Source organism: Pristiophorus japonicus, chromosome 12 (assembly GCF_044704955.1).
Source record: "Pristiophorus japonicus isolate sPriJap1 chromosome 12, sPriJap1.hap1, whole genome shotgun sequence".
NCBI lineage: Eukaryota > Metazoa > Chordata > Chondrichthyes > Pristiophoridae > Pristiophorus > Pristiophorus japonicus.
The window spans coordinates 189,494,838-189,512,239 of NC_091988.1; the positions used below are offsets into that span (position 1 = coordinate 189,494,838).

At 42.9% G+C, this 17,402-nt stretch overlaps 1 protein-coding gene across 1 annotated transcript; it reads right to left on the reverse strand.

Annotated features, from left to right (window-relative positions):
- Positions 1 to 486: 486 nt before the first annotated feature.
- Positions 487 to 17,144, reverse strand: rab5if (RAB5 interacting factor). The gene is made up of 4 exons (XM_070896320.1): positions 16,955 to 17,144; positions 7,306 to 7,409; positions 5,247 to 5,376; positions 487 to 2,917 (listed from the first exon to the last, which is right to left on the reverse strand). Exons 1-4 carry the CDS (start codon positions 17,054 to 17,056, stop codon positions 2,876 to 2,878), a joined length of 378 nt encoding a protein of 125 aa, XP_070752421.1. The 5' UTR covers positions 17,057 to 17,144; the 3' UTR covers positions 487 to 2,875.
- Positions 17,145 to 17,402: the final 258 nt, after the last annotated feature.

Genomic DNA, 17,402 nt, shown 5'->3' on the forward strand with positions numbered 1-17,402 from the left:
TTGTTTGAAAGGTGTCCATCAGTTCTGGTGATGTTGGTTGAGGAAGGCATGTTGGTCTGGTCACCAGCAGAACTCCCTGCTCTTCAACAAACTGTGGCATTGGATCTTTTACATCAACCTGAACAGGCAGATTGGCCTTGTTTTCATAACTCATCTGAAGGATGGCCTCTTCAACAACGCAGCATTCTCTCTGTATTACATTGGTGCCAACCTAGATTATATAATTCACTTCTATAATGGTACGTGAACCTTCAAACTTCAAACAGAGGCAAGAATGGCACCAAACTAATGTGACACTTCATAGAAACATGGCCACAGAATAAAAAACATCACACGTAAGGAGGATCAGACAATCTTTGCATTCCGATCACGTCTTTGCTTACTTGCAATAATGCAAGATAATCAGTAGTTTCAGGCAGTAAAGCAGACTGTATCACCACCAGCTAAACATCTGTAAAATAGATTTTTCACAATAGAATCACGTAATCAAAGTAAATCGTATTTTTATTTTGATATGTACACTATGTTCATGCTTAAGACAGGATACAATGTGCAAGAACATCTTTAAATTGAATGGAATATTTCCACACTCGTTTTTGCAACGCCTCTACAGTAGTGATCAGCATGGTTCCACCACACTGAACCAGGGGCTAAGTTCTCCTTAAGGGATATGGCTGCCCTCCCCTCCCTAAAATGGCGCTCCCTAACACACACAGTGCCACACAGAATTGCTGAAATGTACCCAATGAGAGTAAGACAGCTCAGATGACTATTACAGCTCCAACTCCAACTCAACAGGAGTCTGCTTAAACTCAAATGCACAGTGAAACATCTACTTCCTGCACACTGCATTCAGCAGTGCCGCCACAGCAGAGATCAGTGGTGAACATGGACACCATTTACAGAGCACAACCCAGAAGAGTTTCCAGTTCTGCTGCCCAAACTAAATGTTTCCCTTCTTCACACGGTCAGTCCTCGAACATCCATCCACATCTTGTCCATCAGGCTAAAAAATATCTCTAGATCATTTTAAAATTACTAACTATTTTAGCTGTGCATCAAACTAAAAAAAACTAGAGGAAAGTTTTTTTAGTGACTGCTAGCAAAACCTAAAGTCAGTTTGAAACACAGCCTGGAGACCCACAGATTTTATAAAGGACAAAAATGGTCAGAGCAAGAGAATACTGACTGTAGTTAGACACCCAGGTGCTGAGCAGCATTTGAACATTTAGATACATAGCTGTGATTTTATAAGATTATTTAAATGACATTTTAATACTGCTAATTGAGGTCACTTCTATTTTCATATGCAGGTAGAGCACTTACTACACTGGCCTTCATCAAAAACACTATCTAGTAGATCACACACATTGCATACCTACTGGTCCCACTTCAGTGCCTCATTCCTAAAGTTTTGCAGTCCACTTAAACGTATTAAAAATATATTTAGTTATCGAGGTAAGCTTAAAGAACTGGGACTCTACACTTTAGAGAAGCACAGATGTCGGGGCCGATCTGATTGAGGTTTATAAGATGATGAAGGGAATAGATTGTGCAAGTCGAGAGTTTGTTCCAATGGGGAGGGACAAGGGGTCACAATGTTAAGTTGTGTAAGGCCAGGGGTCACAATGTTAAGTTGTGTAAGGCCAGGGGTCACAATGTTAAGTTGTGTAAGGCCAGATCTAGGTTAGATGTCAGGAAATGGTTCTTTCCCCAGAGAATAGCGGACCTCTGGAACAGGCTGCCGTCTCGTGCGGTGGACACCAATTCGCTGAATTCCTTCAAGCGAGAGCCAGACCGGTTTCTGGCTGGGGCAGAGATCACCTCTTACAAAAGGCAGGAACTGCAGGGAATTCTCAGGGCCAGAGTGATCTCCTGGGCTGGCTTCTAGCCTAGGAGGGGTCGGAAAGGAATTTCAGATTTTCCCCGCCCAAATTGGCCTGGGTTTTTAAAATCTGGTTTTCCCAAGAGGTCACAAGGTTTTTGGGTGTTGGGGAGGGGGGGGGGGGGGGGGGGGTTGTTGGAGGCGTATATATTGTGAGGCACAAGGCATCACAATTGTGTGGGACAGGCTGGATAGACCAGAGAGTCGGTCTTGCCCTGTCCGTCGATGTTCGCATATATTTTGGGAGCAGAGGTGGTCTCAAAGCTTTGGAAATACTGTACACCAGAGCATCAAAGTGTTTGACATCTATCCATGTAATCAGATACATATATCAGTACTAAAAGAATAAAAGGAGGAAGACAAGAGTAGGAGCCGGTACGAGAAACTGCGAACCTGGCAGTTCATCTGCGAAACATCGGAACCTTACCGGATGAGTGAAATTTTGAAACGCTGGCTGAAGCACTTCGACTTTTAAAGCAGGTACAAAACAGTCTTGGTTTGTAAGTTTAATGCTACCAAGGGTGCAATCATTTTCCATTATAAAGTCTGAAATACAAACTCTGAAAGATGTACAAGTCAAAAATCAACGTTTCATCTCCAATTCTACAGGTCATTTACATTAGTTAAATTAAAACAGATACTAACGACTAGAGTAGCGACATTACAGGGCATGACACTGGGAAGCTGCACTTTGATATGGTTGGTGTCAGACTTCAATGCTGCTGGAGCTCTTAAAACAGTCGCAGCCAAAGAGATCCATGTCTGGTAAGATTCCTGGGATGTTCCATATATTATTGCAGACATTAAAACCGCCTCAGTGGGAATACTGCTTCCAGCAAGATATCCCAAGGTTTCTTCACAGGTCCCGTAATTTGATGGTACAAAAGATTCTGAACTAGTTTTTTTAATAATGTAAACCCAGTAAAGTGTTTCGATTCCTCTCCTTTCGCAATTTAAAACTTGGCAGGAACGGACAGCAGTTCTCAACTTTTAATCAAAGTGAATTGCAGTGTAAAAGATTATCCAAACAACCTGGAATAAAATCAAAGGTGAAAATTAAACAAGCTACAGCTGAAAACAGAATAGTCAGTTAATGTAATCACTCACAAAAGCCTATGACAGACCTAGATAAAAGAAATTTACTCAGGTAGCACCAAGTTATTTTTACGTCAACATTTAGATATAATATGAACAAACAGCAATGGAGTTTTAGAATTTTTTTAAAAAAGCATTTTAACCTGCATTTGGGCGTTCCACCCTCTCATATCCTGAATGCGCCGACTCATGCTGGAGTGTAATTTTGCAAATGCCAACAACACTCCAGTATGTAACCTAGTCAAGCAATGCTTCATCTGTCAGCGAAGACAGTACAGTGAGTGTTAACAGGTTAACAGTGTCAGGCATGGCTCAGTGGGTAGCACTCTTGCCTCTGAGTCAGAAGGGTGTGGGTTCAAGTCCCACTCCAGGAACTTGAGCACATAAATCTAGGCTGAACTGTCGGAGGTGCTGTCTTTCGGATGAGACCTTAAACCGAGGCCCCGTCTGCCCTCTTCGGTCGATGTAAAAGATCCATGGCACTATTTCGAAGAAAAGCAGGGGAGTTATCCCCGATGTCTGGAAGAACTTGCATTATATAGCGTCTTTCATAGCCTCAGGATGGCGCAAAGCGCTTTACAGCCAATGCTTTTTTTGAAATGTAGTTCCTGTGGTTGGAAACTGCTCATTTTCACACTGCAAGCTTCCACAAACAGAAAATAAATAATGACCAGATTTTTTTTCATATTAGTTGAGTGGTAAATATTGGCCAGGGAGAACGCCCCTGCTCTTCTTTCAATAGTGCCATGGGACCTTATATGTACATCTAAAAGGCCTTGATTTAATGTCTCATCCAAAAGATAACAGCTCTGATAGTGCAGCACTCCCTCAGTACTGCACTGTAATGTCAACCTGGGTTATGTGCTTGGGTTTCTGGTGGGACTTGAGCCCTCAATCTTGGGACTCTGAGGCGAGAGTGCTAACACTGAGCCACAGAGGATCAAAGCAGGAATCATTTGGTGTCTATAATCAAGTGCTGCACTATGTGCCACTTTTCCTCACTAAGACAACAGGTGAGCTCTCAATCTTGAAGCTGACTTTTAAAGAAAACACTTCCTGGTAGGTGCCATTTCTATTTTGGCTGCTCCACATTTCTGTAACTGGAACATAACCAGATACTCCCACCATCCCTCGTGCCACCCTCCCCCCCCACTCCGCAACCACTCACTGCAGTCACACACAACTCCCCAGCTAATACATCCCACAGATAATCTGCTCCCAAGCCTCTCATAGAAACATAGAAAATAGGTGCAGGAGTAGCCCATTCGGCCCTTCGAGCCTGCACCACCATTCAATAAGGTCATGGCTGATCATTCAACCTCAGTACCCCTTTCCTGCTTTCTCTCCGTACCCCTTGATCCCTTTGGCCGTAAGGACCATATCTAACTCCCTCTTGAATATATCCAACGAACTGGCATCAACAACTCTCTGCGGTACAGAATTCCACAGGTTAACAACTCTGAGTGAAGAAGTTTCTCCTCATCTCGGTCCTAAATGGCTTACCCCTTATCCTTAGACTGTGTCCCCTGGTTCTAGACTTCCCAAACATCGGGAACATTCTTCCTGCATCTAACCTGTCCAGTCCTGTCAGAATTTTATATGTTTCTATGAGATCCCCTTTCATTCTTCTAAACTCCAGTGAATACAGGCCCAGTCGATGCCATTCTAAGCCAGCAAAAAGCAGGTATGCAGTTGCAGCCTTCCTTCCCATACCTAGGTGTGACTGGAAACCCAACCAATAGTTTAAACCAACTTACTTCAACTCTTTAGCACAGCTCAGTTTAAAAAAAAAAGTAAACACACTCTTCATCAATTCCTTTATTAGCTTCTCTGGCAAACCGCTCTTTTATGTACAGAAATAGAGTAATACATTAAGTGGATAGTTTTATAGCCCAATTAATTGTCAGTCTCTACCCTTCAAATGCTGATCTGTTATTTATCTACGTACTACAGTGCAGCCACCATGAATGACCTACTCAAAGCCCTTCCAGTAATATTGAGCTATTCGATTGTACACAGAAGATAGGGATTTCCCAAATAAATTGCACTTTTGAACCACAGTGCATCATACATCTATTTCCTTTCAGTGTATAAAGCCTAATGGATTTAGAAACTGCTCAACAGCCACTAATAGTCGCAGCGTGCCTTTTATACAAGTGAACGCAGGAGTCAAGCCGCTTGAGTCCATGTGTCATTCCACATGTGGGGAGGATACAACTGAAGTATTGAAATTTAGTTTTTCCAAAGTATAAAAGAAATCTGTTACCAAAAACAATGCAAAAGATGTCATGAATCCCTCTTTTGTTAGTTCCCATGTTCCGCCGTACTCCTCCTCGTCTACTTGCTGGAAGCTGCTAAAGTAGAGGTACAGGACCCCAGCATTGATCAGACAAAATCTGGAAACAGAAAACCCAGACAGCATTTACACAGCTGCCCAACACACAAAGACTATATAAACTAAACAACAAAGAAGCAGTTGTATTATTTAATAATCACAAATTAACTGTTTCTCTCACAAACTGATCCGTTAATGCACGGTCCCAATTAATGGGCGGTATAGACCATTCAAAATTTAGCACATGCGCAATGTCTCCCATTTGAAAAGCCAGTCCTCCGGACAGCTGAGCAACTTAGCAGGACCGTTGACCCCGCACCCCCCAACGCTACCCAAGCAGCCATTTTTCCATGTGTGAATCTAGACAACGAGTATCAAACTAATCTATCATGGGGGACACTACTTCCATTTGCAATCTTGTCCTCACCCATCCACAAACACTTCCCAGCAGTGGTTTTTGGATAGCAGTATGGCTGATTTTTCTCCCTCCTAGGCCAGGCATGCCAAGGACGATTCGAGTGCTCCTCTTTCCGCCCTCTCTGAGATTAGCGCTGAGAGGAAATCGACTGGCACCTTCAGAAACTGTACCAAATGAGCCATCAGAGCACTCAGATAATTTACTCCAAAACCGCATGCTTTTAGACAGAGAAAGCACAACACAGTAGCACCTATCATTGCAAAATTTATCATATTCCTGAAGACAATGCTACTCTCCTTGCAATTACACTCTGAACTGGAACTGAATGACTCAGAACAGCAGATTATTGGCAGACAAGTCAATACAGAAATATGTGTATCAAGCAGACTTCCTCTCAACAGTCTCGGTGTTCTTGACAACTGCTTTACTTGGCCTTCTGTTATAAAGCTGGGCTGAAACCCCGAAGACCACAATGCTCTTTGTGGATGGGCTTGAAATGAAGCCAGGACCACTGGATATATGTGTTTGTGTCTTTCTGCTGCGTGGAAATTAACTGGAATTATGTGAGCCTTGACTTCAGTTGACAAGTAAAACATAGGAAAGGCCAAAATATGGGTTTTTAATTGTTTACAATGTTGTCCGACCCGGTGTTTTATCTATTTCATGCGGCTAACACACAGACAGAACCATCCTCAGTTTGGATAGTACAACCCAATGTACAATGCACGAGAGAAATGGCATATTTTGTAGATAACGAGACCGATGCTGACCTGACTCAAAATCCTGACTGGGGATGGGAAAATGAAATGCCAGAAAATTGGGGTGCGGAGGATGGGAGGGGGACTGTTACTGATTCAAGACTTCCCCCAGTTCGTAGTGTTTGGCTTGAGCAGAATTGGTATAGCATCGTAGCCAATCACCAATTGGCTTCCTTCCCAATTGGTTGAGGACAACGTTCCTGTTCAGCTGGGCAGGGGTCTGGAGGCCCCGCGTAGGTTGCTCACCAGCTTTTCAATGCAAGAAACCGCACAGGCACAGTTAAAGGAACCACGCACGGAAAAAAATTAAAGCGAACAGTAGTTGGGGAATGTCACATGGAATTTTTTTTAAAAAGCTAGTACCATGGAACTACCGGATTGCCGTAAAAACCCATCTGCTTCACTAATGTCCTTCAGGGAAGGAAATCTGCCGTCCTTACCCGGTCTGGCCTATAATGTAACTCCAGACCCACAGCAATGTGGTTGACTCTTAACTGCCCTCGCAAGCCACTCAGTTGTATAAGGTGGCTCATCACCACCTTCTGAAGGACGATTAAGGCTGGGCAATAAATTCTGGCCTTGCCAGCGACGCTACATCCCGTGAATGAATAAATTAAAAATTAATTTCCGGGGGGGGGGTTGGAATAATTTACAGGATAATTTAAAAAAAAATCAAAAGCAAATCCCATTGAACTGAAATTAGTTAATAAGGATGGTGAATTGGAAATCCACAAAATAAATCTGACTCAATTGTAAATATTTGACTCCCATTTCATTAATAAAGGAACACAACATGAACAGCAACAAGACTTACATTGCTATTCCCAAGAATCCTTTAAGTGGAACAACTCCCCAGATAACACCTAAAATAATTGCAATTATTTGCCGAATCCAGTAGATCACATCTAGAAATTCATCCTGTAAAGAGGGAGAAAGAAAATTCAATTAACTTCTCTGCAATTCACAGTCCACCACTCTTATAAAGCAACTCGTAAAAGGATTATCATCAGCGAAGAATCCGTTAATTCCAATAAGCTTCACTTCAAGACCAACTTTTCAAAGGATATTTTGATAGAAATGTGCAACAAATCAGAAATTATATAGTAACGGAATCTTGTCTGAATGTACAGCACACACTTTTGTACCACAGTGAAAATGCACTTGTACAGCACACAGCTGGGTGGAAATCCTCGACAATTTAAACCTTGCAGCTGAACACAACCCTCCTGATTTATGCACATGGTCCTATTTCTCAAATTGATGTGCTAGCTTTTCAAGCAGTAATCTCTAATCTCAGGATTTAGTTGCTCAGTAGTATCCAACTCCCTAGTTAAAAGCAGTGCTGTGCATCCTATTACAAAAATATGCTGTACATCATGTACCGTGCATTAAAAAAAGATACATTTTACCTCATCTACATGGTTTAATATGTGTACAGTATTCAGCAAAGAACGTCCCTAACTGGTTTGCAGGCATCAGGAAACTCCTGCTCTCCAACAAACCCAGAGATGTGGAATCTGTGAGCCAAGACTAGGACATTTTAGAATTTATCTTCCAATTCCAAACTCATGTGCCAGCAATTTGGATTTCAATCTGTAGTCTGTGTAAAACACAAAAGGCTAAATAGATAATTACTGTCTGCACAAGTAGGGTTTTTCTTCAGCTCAATTTAAATTTCACAAGATTATTTTTATTCCAGGTGAGCATGAATACGTGTTACACAAAATACTTCTGTGACTTTTTGCATTTCGTTGGTTATGAGACATAGAAAAGAATTGAGTGATGTTGGTAAACCGTGCGATTTTCTGAGTGTCAGTTTTTGGGTGAAAGTCAAGGAAAACTGATTAGGTACGAAACCTGGGACTTATTAGTGGAAACCAATAAATCTGGGACAAATACTGCAATGATTAGGTCAACCTTTATATCGCTGGCTGGTCCAGGGAAATTTCTATCTCACTGGGTTTATTTTTTGAATATAAAGTTTCCAGCCTATTCTTCTCTTAGGCAATCTCTCGAATCGAGGATGATTTGTTTCGCCAAAAAGGGATGAGTTCAGTGAGTTCACAGGTGTTTCAATGAAGGACCTAATATTCCAGGTCCCGTGCTGCATACTGAAGGGTGGAAGATGCCTGTGCGTGGATTTTTTAGCGTGTGGCGGCCGTTGCACACCAACCACCACACGGGCTTGACAGGGCTTGACAGAGCTTGGTCTTGGCCCAGGGCAAGGGTTAACCAAGACGACTGGAGACCTGCTCTGCTGCATGGAGCTAGTGCGCACACGTATCACAATGTGGACTACATAGTAATGCTGACTCCAAGCCTATTACAGCAATAAAGCTAGCTCAGGTTTCACAACTGTCCTCTATTTGTAGCATTAACCCTTTACAATCCAATACATATTTAAATTACTTGCTCCTGTCTGCCGCTCCCCAGTGTTTTCTCTAGTTTAAACTTTATTTTATTTAATCTGTAACTAATAAAACCAAATCAATGCATTCAAATCTTTTTTTTAAACTTTAAACATGATTACTTAACTGTTTCCTTTGCTTCCCAGATCCCACTGACTATACTATCCAGTTCCCAAAAAGTTGTTTTTCTTCAAACTTGAAATCCTTGATGCCATTAGAGTTGCCAGAGTTAGGGTAGAAAACATGAAATACCTTGGTACCACCCCATGGATTGCTCTTTAACTATTACTAGATATCTTCAGCGCAGCCTCCCCATTTTTAAACAATACCTAAAAATCTGCCATGGTGTTGTTTACAACAACTTGCATTTATATAGCACTTTTAACAAACAACTTGCATTTATATAGTGCCTTTAACGTAGTAAAACATTGCAAGGCGCTTCACTGGAGTGTAATCAGACAACATTTTACAGCATGCCACATAAGGAGATAATGTCACAAGTGACCAAATGCCTGGTTAAAAAGATAGGTGTTTAAGGAGCGTCTTAAAGGAGCAGAGAGGTGGAGAGGTTTAGGGAGGGAACTCCAGCACTTAGGACTGAGGCAACGCATTGCACAGCCATAGGTGGAGTGATGAAAATCAGGGATGCAGAGTCTGAGGCCCAGAGAATGGTAAAAATATTTAGTTGGTAACCTGAACTATCTCTCCAAGAGTATTCCTCAGGTACTTAGAATCATAGAATGATACAGCACAGGAGGCCGCCATTCGGCCCATCGTGCCTGTGCCGGCTCTTTGAAAGAGCTACCCAATTAGTCCCACTCTGTTGCCGTAGCCCTAAAATTGAAAGTTATTATTGAATCTGCTTTCAGGCAGTGCATTCCAGATCATAACAACTCGCTGTGTAAAACAAAAAATCATCATGTTGCCTCTAGTTCTTTTGCCTATCACCTTAAAATCTGTGTCGTCTGGTTACCGACCTTTCTGCCACTGGAAACAGTTTCTCCTTATTTGTTCTATCAAACCGTTCATGATTTTGAACACCTCTATCAAATCTCATCTTAAACTTCTATGCCCCAAGGAGACCAACCTCAGTTTCTCCAGTCGCTTCACATAACTCAAGTCCCTCATCCATGGTACCATTCTAGTAAACCTCTTCTGCACCCTCTCTAAGGCCTTGACATCCCTCTTAAAGTGTGGTGCCCAGAATTGAACACAATACTTCAGCTGAGGTACTTTTTGTAGGGAAGTGGTGTAGATAGGTCCTTTGTCCAATGTTGTGGTCATTGAAAGCTCGTTTGGACCAACACACAAGTGACGGCACTTTACAAGTTGTCTTGGGTCTGGAGCAGGATTGTGGTTTTTGGTTGCTGAACTGCTGTGTCACTAAGATTACTGCTTTAAATAGGGAAATACAGCCAATTATAACTACTGGGAAACTGAGGTTAACCAGAGGGCAGTGTAAATTTCAGCAATTTGGCTTCCTCTCTGCAACCAAGTGTGATAACTACGCGTGAGGGATGGCACAAGACCTTTAGATAGATAAAGGCCGACGACAATAGGGTAACAATTAGTGTGTAATAGTAAAAATGCTAGCAAAGCTCAAACTTTTCTACAAAACAAGACTGGCTATACTAAATGGCAGGACACAGATGTGTAGAGGAATAAAAGGACCATGGAATGCATGTCCACAGATCCCTGAAAGTAGCAGGCCAGGTAGAGAAGGTGGTTAAGAAGGCAAACGGAATGCTTGCCTTTATTAGCTAAGGCATCGAATACAAGAGCGGGGGTGGGGGGGGGGGGGTTATGCTTGAACTGTATAAAACACTGGTTAGGCCACAGCTGGAGTACTGCAGCAGTTCTGGTCACCGCATTACAGGAAGGACGTGATTGCACTGGAGAGGGTACAGAGGAGACTTACAAGGATTTTGCCGGGAGTGGAGAATCTTAGCTTTGAGGAGAATCTTAGCTATGAGGACAGATTGGACAGGCTGGGTTTGTTTTCCTTGGGACAGAGGCGGCTGAGGGGAGATCTCATTGAGGTATATAAAATTATAAGGGGCCTAGATATAGTGGATAAAAAGGGCTTATCTCCCTTAGCAGAGGGGTCAACAACCAGGGGGCATAAATTTAAAGTAATTGTAGATGGTTTAGAGGGGATTTGAGGGGAAATGTTTTCACACAGAGTGTGGTGGGGGTCTGGAACTCACTGCCAGAAAGGGTGGTAGAGGCAGAAATCCTCCACATTTAAAAAGTGCTTGGATGTGCACTTGAAATGCCATAACCTGCAGGGTTACGGACCTAGAGCTGGATAGTCTCTTGTTGGCCGGCATGGACCGAAATGGCCTTCTACCGTGCTGTAAATTTCTATGGTTCAAGAGAGGACTCTTAAGACAAACATTGAGAGGCAGGTTCAGAAAACAGACATTTCAGAAATTCTTTCAATCTACTTGGAATTCTGAGACCTTTGGAAAAATAACTCGATGTCACTTGTAATATGTTGTAGAGTCAGGCAGTTTATGTAATCAAACCGGGCTTCTACCTAAATTTATCGCTTCTATTTAAATTAATGATCAGAAAATAACTTTCTCAAGTGTAAATGAGCTGATCTTGCATGACTATTTTTTATTGTACAGGAACTGTCACATTTATACAGATCTCTCATAATACTAAATCATAAGCTGCACTTGACTAAAATTCAGTCACACAATCTTAAAATCTTCTGTTGTCATAACAGCATAAAAGTAATTCTCAAGACTGCACCATTTATGTGATTTGTTTTACTCAGTTGTGTGACAAGTCACTTGCCTTTGTAGGCCCACACCCCTTCACAACACTCAATATCACGCGAAATAAATCAAGGCATCCATCTAGCATTCATGTCAGTAGTGGCTCAGTGGGTAGCACCCTCGCCTCCGAGTCAGAAGGTTGTGGGTTAAAGGCCCACTCCAGACTTGAGCATAAAAATCTAGGCGGATCTCCAGTGCAGTCCTGAGAGAGTGTTGCACTGTCAGAGATGATGTCTTTCGGATGAGACGTTAAACGTCTGCTCTCTCAGTTGGAAGTAAAAAATCACATGGCATTATTTTGAAGAAGAGCAGGTGAGTTATCCCAGTGTTGTGGCTAATATTTATCCCTCAATCAAAATCACTGAAAAACAGATTATCTGGTCATTATCACCTTGCTGTTTGTGTGAGCTTGCTGTGCGCAAATTGGCTGCCGCATTTCCTACATTACAACAGTGACGACACTTCAAAAGTACTTTATTGGCTGTAAAGCGCTTGAGGCGTTCAATGGTCGTGAAAGGTGCTATATAAACCCAAGTCTTTCTTTCATAAGTCATAGGCACGTTTAATTACTTGTGCATTATTTCACATGGAACGGCATTATTTCCTTAAAAATATTTCCCATTTCACTGAGATGGAATTGTATTTGAGAGTTGGCACAGTAAAAACATTTTTCTACAACAGTACTGAAACCAATGTTTGAATCACATCAATATAAATGCAAGTTCTTTCTATTCTTAGCATAGTTTGTATATAAAATAATCATCAATTCATTTGGTCATTTAATTACTTATAAAACATGGCGTAAACAGAATACATAATGAAAATTCATAGGATACACAGACACAATGGGTCAAATGGCCTCCTTCTATACTATAATTCTATGATAGAATTTATATTCCACAAGATGGATATAACGTACATCTTGTGGCTAATCAGCTACCTTTCATTTTCTATCATATCACAGTGTTTACATACACTCCTACTGTCTCAGACATAGTCTACCGACTGACATTTCAGAAGTACTGCAGTTGAAGCTTACAAATCTATAGTGGTTATCTCTTATCCCTGCTGCATCTAATTATTTTTAATAGTCACTTCAAATTTCTCATTTTTATGAAAGGACATGCAAAGGGGATGGAGTATAAAAGCAGGGAAGTCTTGCCACAGCTATATAAGGTATTGGTGAGGCCACACCTGGAATAATGCGTGCAGTTTTGGTTTCCATATTTACGAAAGGATATACTTGCTTTGGAGGCAGTTCAGAGAAGGTTCACTAGGTTGATTCCGGGGATGAGGGGGTTGACTTATGAGGAAAGATTGAGTAGGTTTGGGCCTCTACTCATTGGAGTTCAGAAGAATGAGAGGTGATCTTATCGAAACGTATAAGATTATGAGGGGGCTTAACAAGAGGATGTTTCCATTGATGGGGGGAGACTAGAGCTAGAGGACATGATCTTAGAATAAGGGGCCGCCCATTTAAAAGAGAGGTGAGGAGAAATTTCTTCTCTGAGGGTTGTAAATCTGTGGAATCCGCTGCCTCAGAGAGCTGTGGAAGGTGGGACATTGAATAAATTTAAGACAGAAATAGACAGTTTCTTAAACGATAAAGGGATAAGGGGTTATGGGGAGCGGGCGGGGAAGTGGAGCTGAATCCATGATCAGATCAGCCATCATCTTATTGAATGGCGGAGCAGGCTCGAGGGGCTGTATGGCCTACTCCTGCTCCTATTTCTTATGTTCTTATGACAGTTACACCACACTACTCAAAACCTTAATTCTAACTTATTAACTAACCACTTCCAATCAAATTCTGTTTCAATAAAAGATCTAAACTGAAATAACAATGTTGGAATAGCATCTGTAAAGAGAAGAGAGGTTTTGATTTTTCAGACGTGTACCCTTCATCAGAACTTTCATCGGGAGTCCTAAACTGTCCGCTCACTATGAGCAACATTGCTTAACAACCATCATTTTCACACTTGGGGTATCATCAGCGTTTGATGTGCATACTGATGCGTAAAGCTATATACACATATAGATTAAACGCTTCAATTTTTCATAATAGTCATTTCTTTGTGATAAGCTTCACGTCCTTATAAAAAATAATTCAGGTAAACCTTTACAGAACTACTACACTGTAGATTTAACACAAACCTTCTTTTCCTTTATTTGCAAATTGCTCTTTGGTTACAACACGTTGATAGTCCCTTTTAATCTCCAAATCTCTGAAATTTGAGGTACAGGGTATTTCAATTCCTGATCAACGTCCATTTATAAGGAAGCAACAGAACTTTACCAAATACATTTTCATGAAAATGGCAGCCATTTAACATGCTTCCCATTGTATTATAATTTATAAACCAATTGTATTATAATTTATGATTATTACAGACATTCTCAGCTTTGACAAAGTTGTTACTGGACACGTTCAGCCTATTGGTACCAATACACTACAAGAATAATTTGCACTTAAGCCAATACTCTTTAACTTGTGTGATGCTCTTGATTCAGTATCTCAAGTTGCTGTCACAAGTGACAGACCTGTAACTTGCAGTATCTCACCCGTGTGTCGTGTGGCTAAAAAAAAAAGGCTTTTTCCTAAACAGCTCAAGTTTGGAAGGGGATATCCTCCTGCAGTGTAGTTCTAGGAGGTTTTCCAAAGGCCATAGAATGAAAATTTATTTAAATTGAGGCAGATAGGGTAGTGTGAGGCTATTAAGAGATTTGAAAATGAGTACAAGGATCTGAATCAATTTTTTAGGACTAACCAAAAATAGTGCACACACGAAGGACAATGGGTATTTTTGCAGATTCCAAACTATGCCAATTAGATTTAGGAATGGTTCAATTACTGGTAAGTGTTGTCTTTTGTTCAGGCTGATGGGAGTAGCGGAATGCCTCCAGAACAATGTCATAAGAACATAAGAAATAGGAGTAGGCCATACAGCCCCTTGAGCCTGCTCCGCCATTCAATAAGATCATAGCTGATCTTCGACCTCAACAATTTCCCGCCCGATCCCCATAGAGTCCAAAAATCTATCTATCTCAGCCTCGACTTAACGATTCAGCAACCACAGCCCTCTAGGGTAGAGAATTCCAAAGATTCACAACCCTCTGAGTGAAAAAATTCCTCCTCATCTTGGCCCCAAATGGCCGATCCCTTATCCTGAGACAATGCCCCCTAGTTCTAGACTCTCCAGCCAGGGAAAACAATCTCTCAGCATCTATCCTGTCAATCCCCGTCAGAATCTTATATGCTTCATTGAGATCATCTCTCATTCTTCAAAACTACAGAGAGTATAGGTCCAACTTCAAGCACTTCTGTGCCCCCAGAAGGAGGACACTGCTGAAATGAGGATGACAGCATTGACTGCCCTCAAATAGAATCACAGAACAGCACAGAAGGCAGCCATTTGGCCTATCGAGCCCACACCGGCTCTATGCAAGAGCACCTTAGCTCGTCCCACTCCCACGTAGCCCTATCAATTTTTGTCCTTCAGGTACTTATCCAACTCCCTTTTGAAAGCCACGATTGAATCTGCCTCCATCACCCTCTCAGACAGTGCATTCTAGATCATAACCACGCGCTGCGTTAAAAAGTTTTTCCTCATGTCGCCTTTGGTTCTTCTGCCAATCACCTTAAACCCTTATCCTCTGGTTCTCGACCCTTCCACTAATGGGAACAGTTTCTCTCTATCTACTATGTCTAGATTTTGAACGTCTCTAGCAAATCTCCTCTCAATCTTCTCTGCTCCAAGGAGAACAGCCCCAGCTTCTCCAGTCTATCCATGTAACTGCAGTCAGGAGCCTACTAACAGCAAGGGCAGACATCGACGACGAGGTCCAACACTGCCTCCAGTGCGCCAACGCAGCCTTTGGTCGCCTGAGGAAGAGAGTGTTCGAAGACCAGGACCTCAAATCTGGCATCAAGTTTATGGTCTACAGGGCTGCAGTGATACCCGCCTTCCTATATGGCTCAGAGACGTGGACCATATACAGTAGACACCTCAAATCGCTGGAGAAATAACACCAACGCTGTTTTCGCAAGATCCTGCAAATCCCTTGGGAGGACAGACGCACCAACGTCAGTGTTCACGATCAGGCCAACATCCCCAGCATTGAAGCACTGACCACACTCGACCAGCTCTGTTGGGCGGGCCAATTCGTCGGCATGCCCGACACAAAACTCCCTAAGCAAGCGCTCTACTCAGAACTCCTACACGGCAAGTGATCCCCAGGTGGGCAGAGGAAACATTTCAAGAACACCCTCAAAGCCTTCTTGATAAAGTGCAACATCTCCACCGACACCTGGGAATCCCTGGCCAAAGACCACCCTAAGTGGAGGAAGAGCATCCGGAAGGGCGCTGAGCACCTCGAGTCTTGTTACCAAGAGCACGCAGAAAACAAGCACAGGCAGCGGAAGGAGCGTGCGGCAAACCAGACTCTCCACCACACCTTTTCCTTCAATGACTGTCTGTCCCACCTATGACAGAGACTGTAATTCCCGTATTGGACTGTACAGTCACCTGAGAACTCACTTTGAGTGTGGAAGCAGGTCTTCCTCGATTTCGAGGAACTGCCTATGATGATGAGTCCCTCATCCCTGGAACCATTCTCGCAAATGTGTGAATCGCGGCTCAGCGGGTCGGACCCTCACTTTTGAAGGTTGTGGGTTTATGTCCCCACTCCAGAGACTTGAGCACAAATATCCAGGCCGACACTCCAGTGTCATCTGGAGTCGGATGAGACGTTACACTGAGACTCTGTCTATCATCTCAGGTGAATATAAAAGATCCTATGGCACTATTTCAAAGAAGAGCAGGGAAGTTATCTCCGGTGTCCTAGCCAATGTTTATCCCTCAATCAACATCAGTAAAAAGAGATTATTTGGTCATTATCACATTGCTATTTGTGGGAACTTGCTGTGTGCTAAATTGGCTGCTGTGTTTCCTAAAAAGAAAAGTACTTAATTGGCTATAAAGTGCTTTGGGACATGCGGTGGTCGTGAAAAGAGCTATATAAATGTAAATATGTCTATTTTACATCTTTTCTGCACCCTCTCTAAGGCCTTGACATCCTTCTGAAAGTGCAGTGCACAGAACTGGACACACTACTCCAGCTGAGGCCGAAGCAGTGTTTTATAAAGGTTCATCATAACTTCAATGGTTGTTATGTGTCACTCACTCACACAGAGCGCTGCTGGCTCGGGCCTTCTCCTGCTCCAGGCCCGGACCCCTCTGCCTCACACACCCACCCACTCGGCTCTCACCTTATCCTCCCAGGCCGCGTTACTCTTCAGCACTTTGCTCCAGGTCGACACTTTCAAACCGCCGTTGGCCAGGAGGTGCTCTCTGGACTTGGCCCCACTCATTCTTTCCCGTCACCCCGGCTCCTCGCTCGTTCTGCCCGCCCGCGCGCTCGCTCGCTGACTCCGCTCCCGCTGCATCTGCGCATGCGCGCCCGCCGGGCCGGGCCGGCCCTGCCCTCCAGTATACCGGCGTGCACTGCGGCGCGGTGAGGCTGGCATAGCCGCCGCCATCTTCTCCCTTGCCAGGCCGGCTAGCCCCCTGGTCACGTGACGAGTGCCCCTTGGCTCTCTGTCAAGCAGCATCCAATGTCTTCATCTCCTCCTGTTTGAAAGTTACATGGTATGGAATAGCATTTTTTCTGAAGTCTTGATCAATGCAAAGTGTGATTAGAAAAAAAAGGTGAGTTAG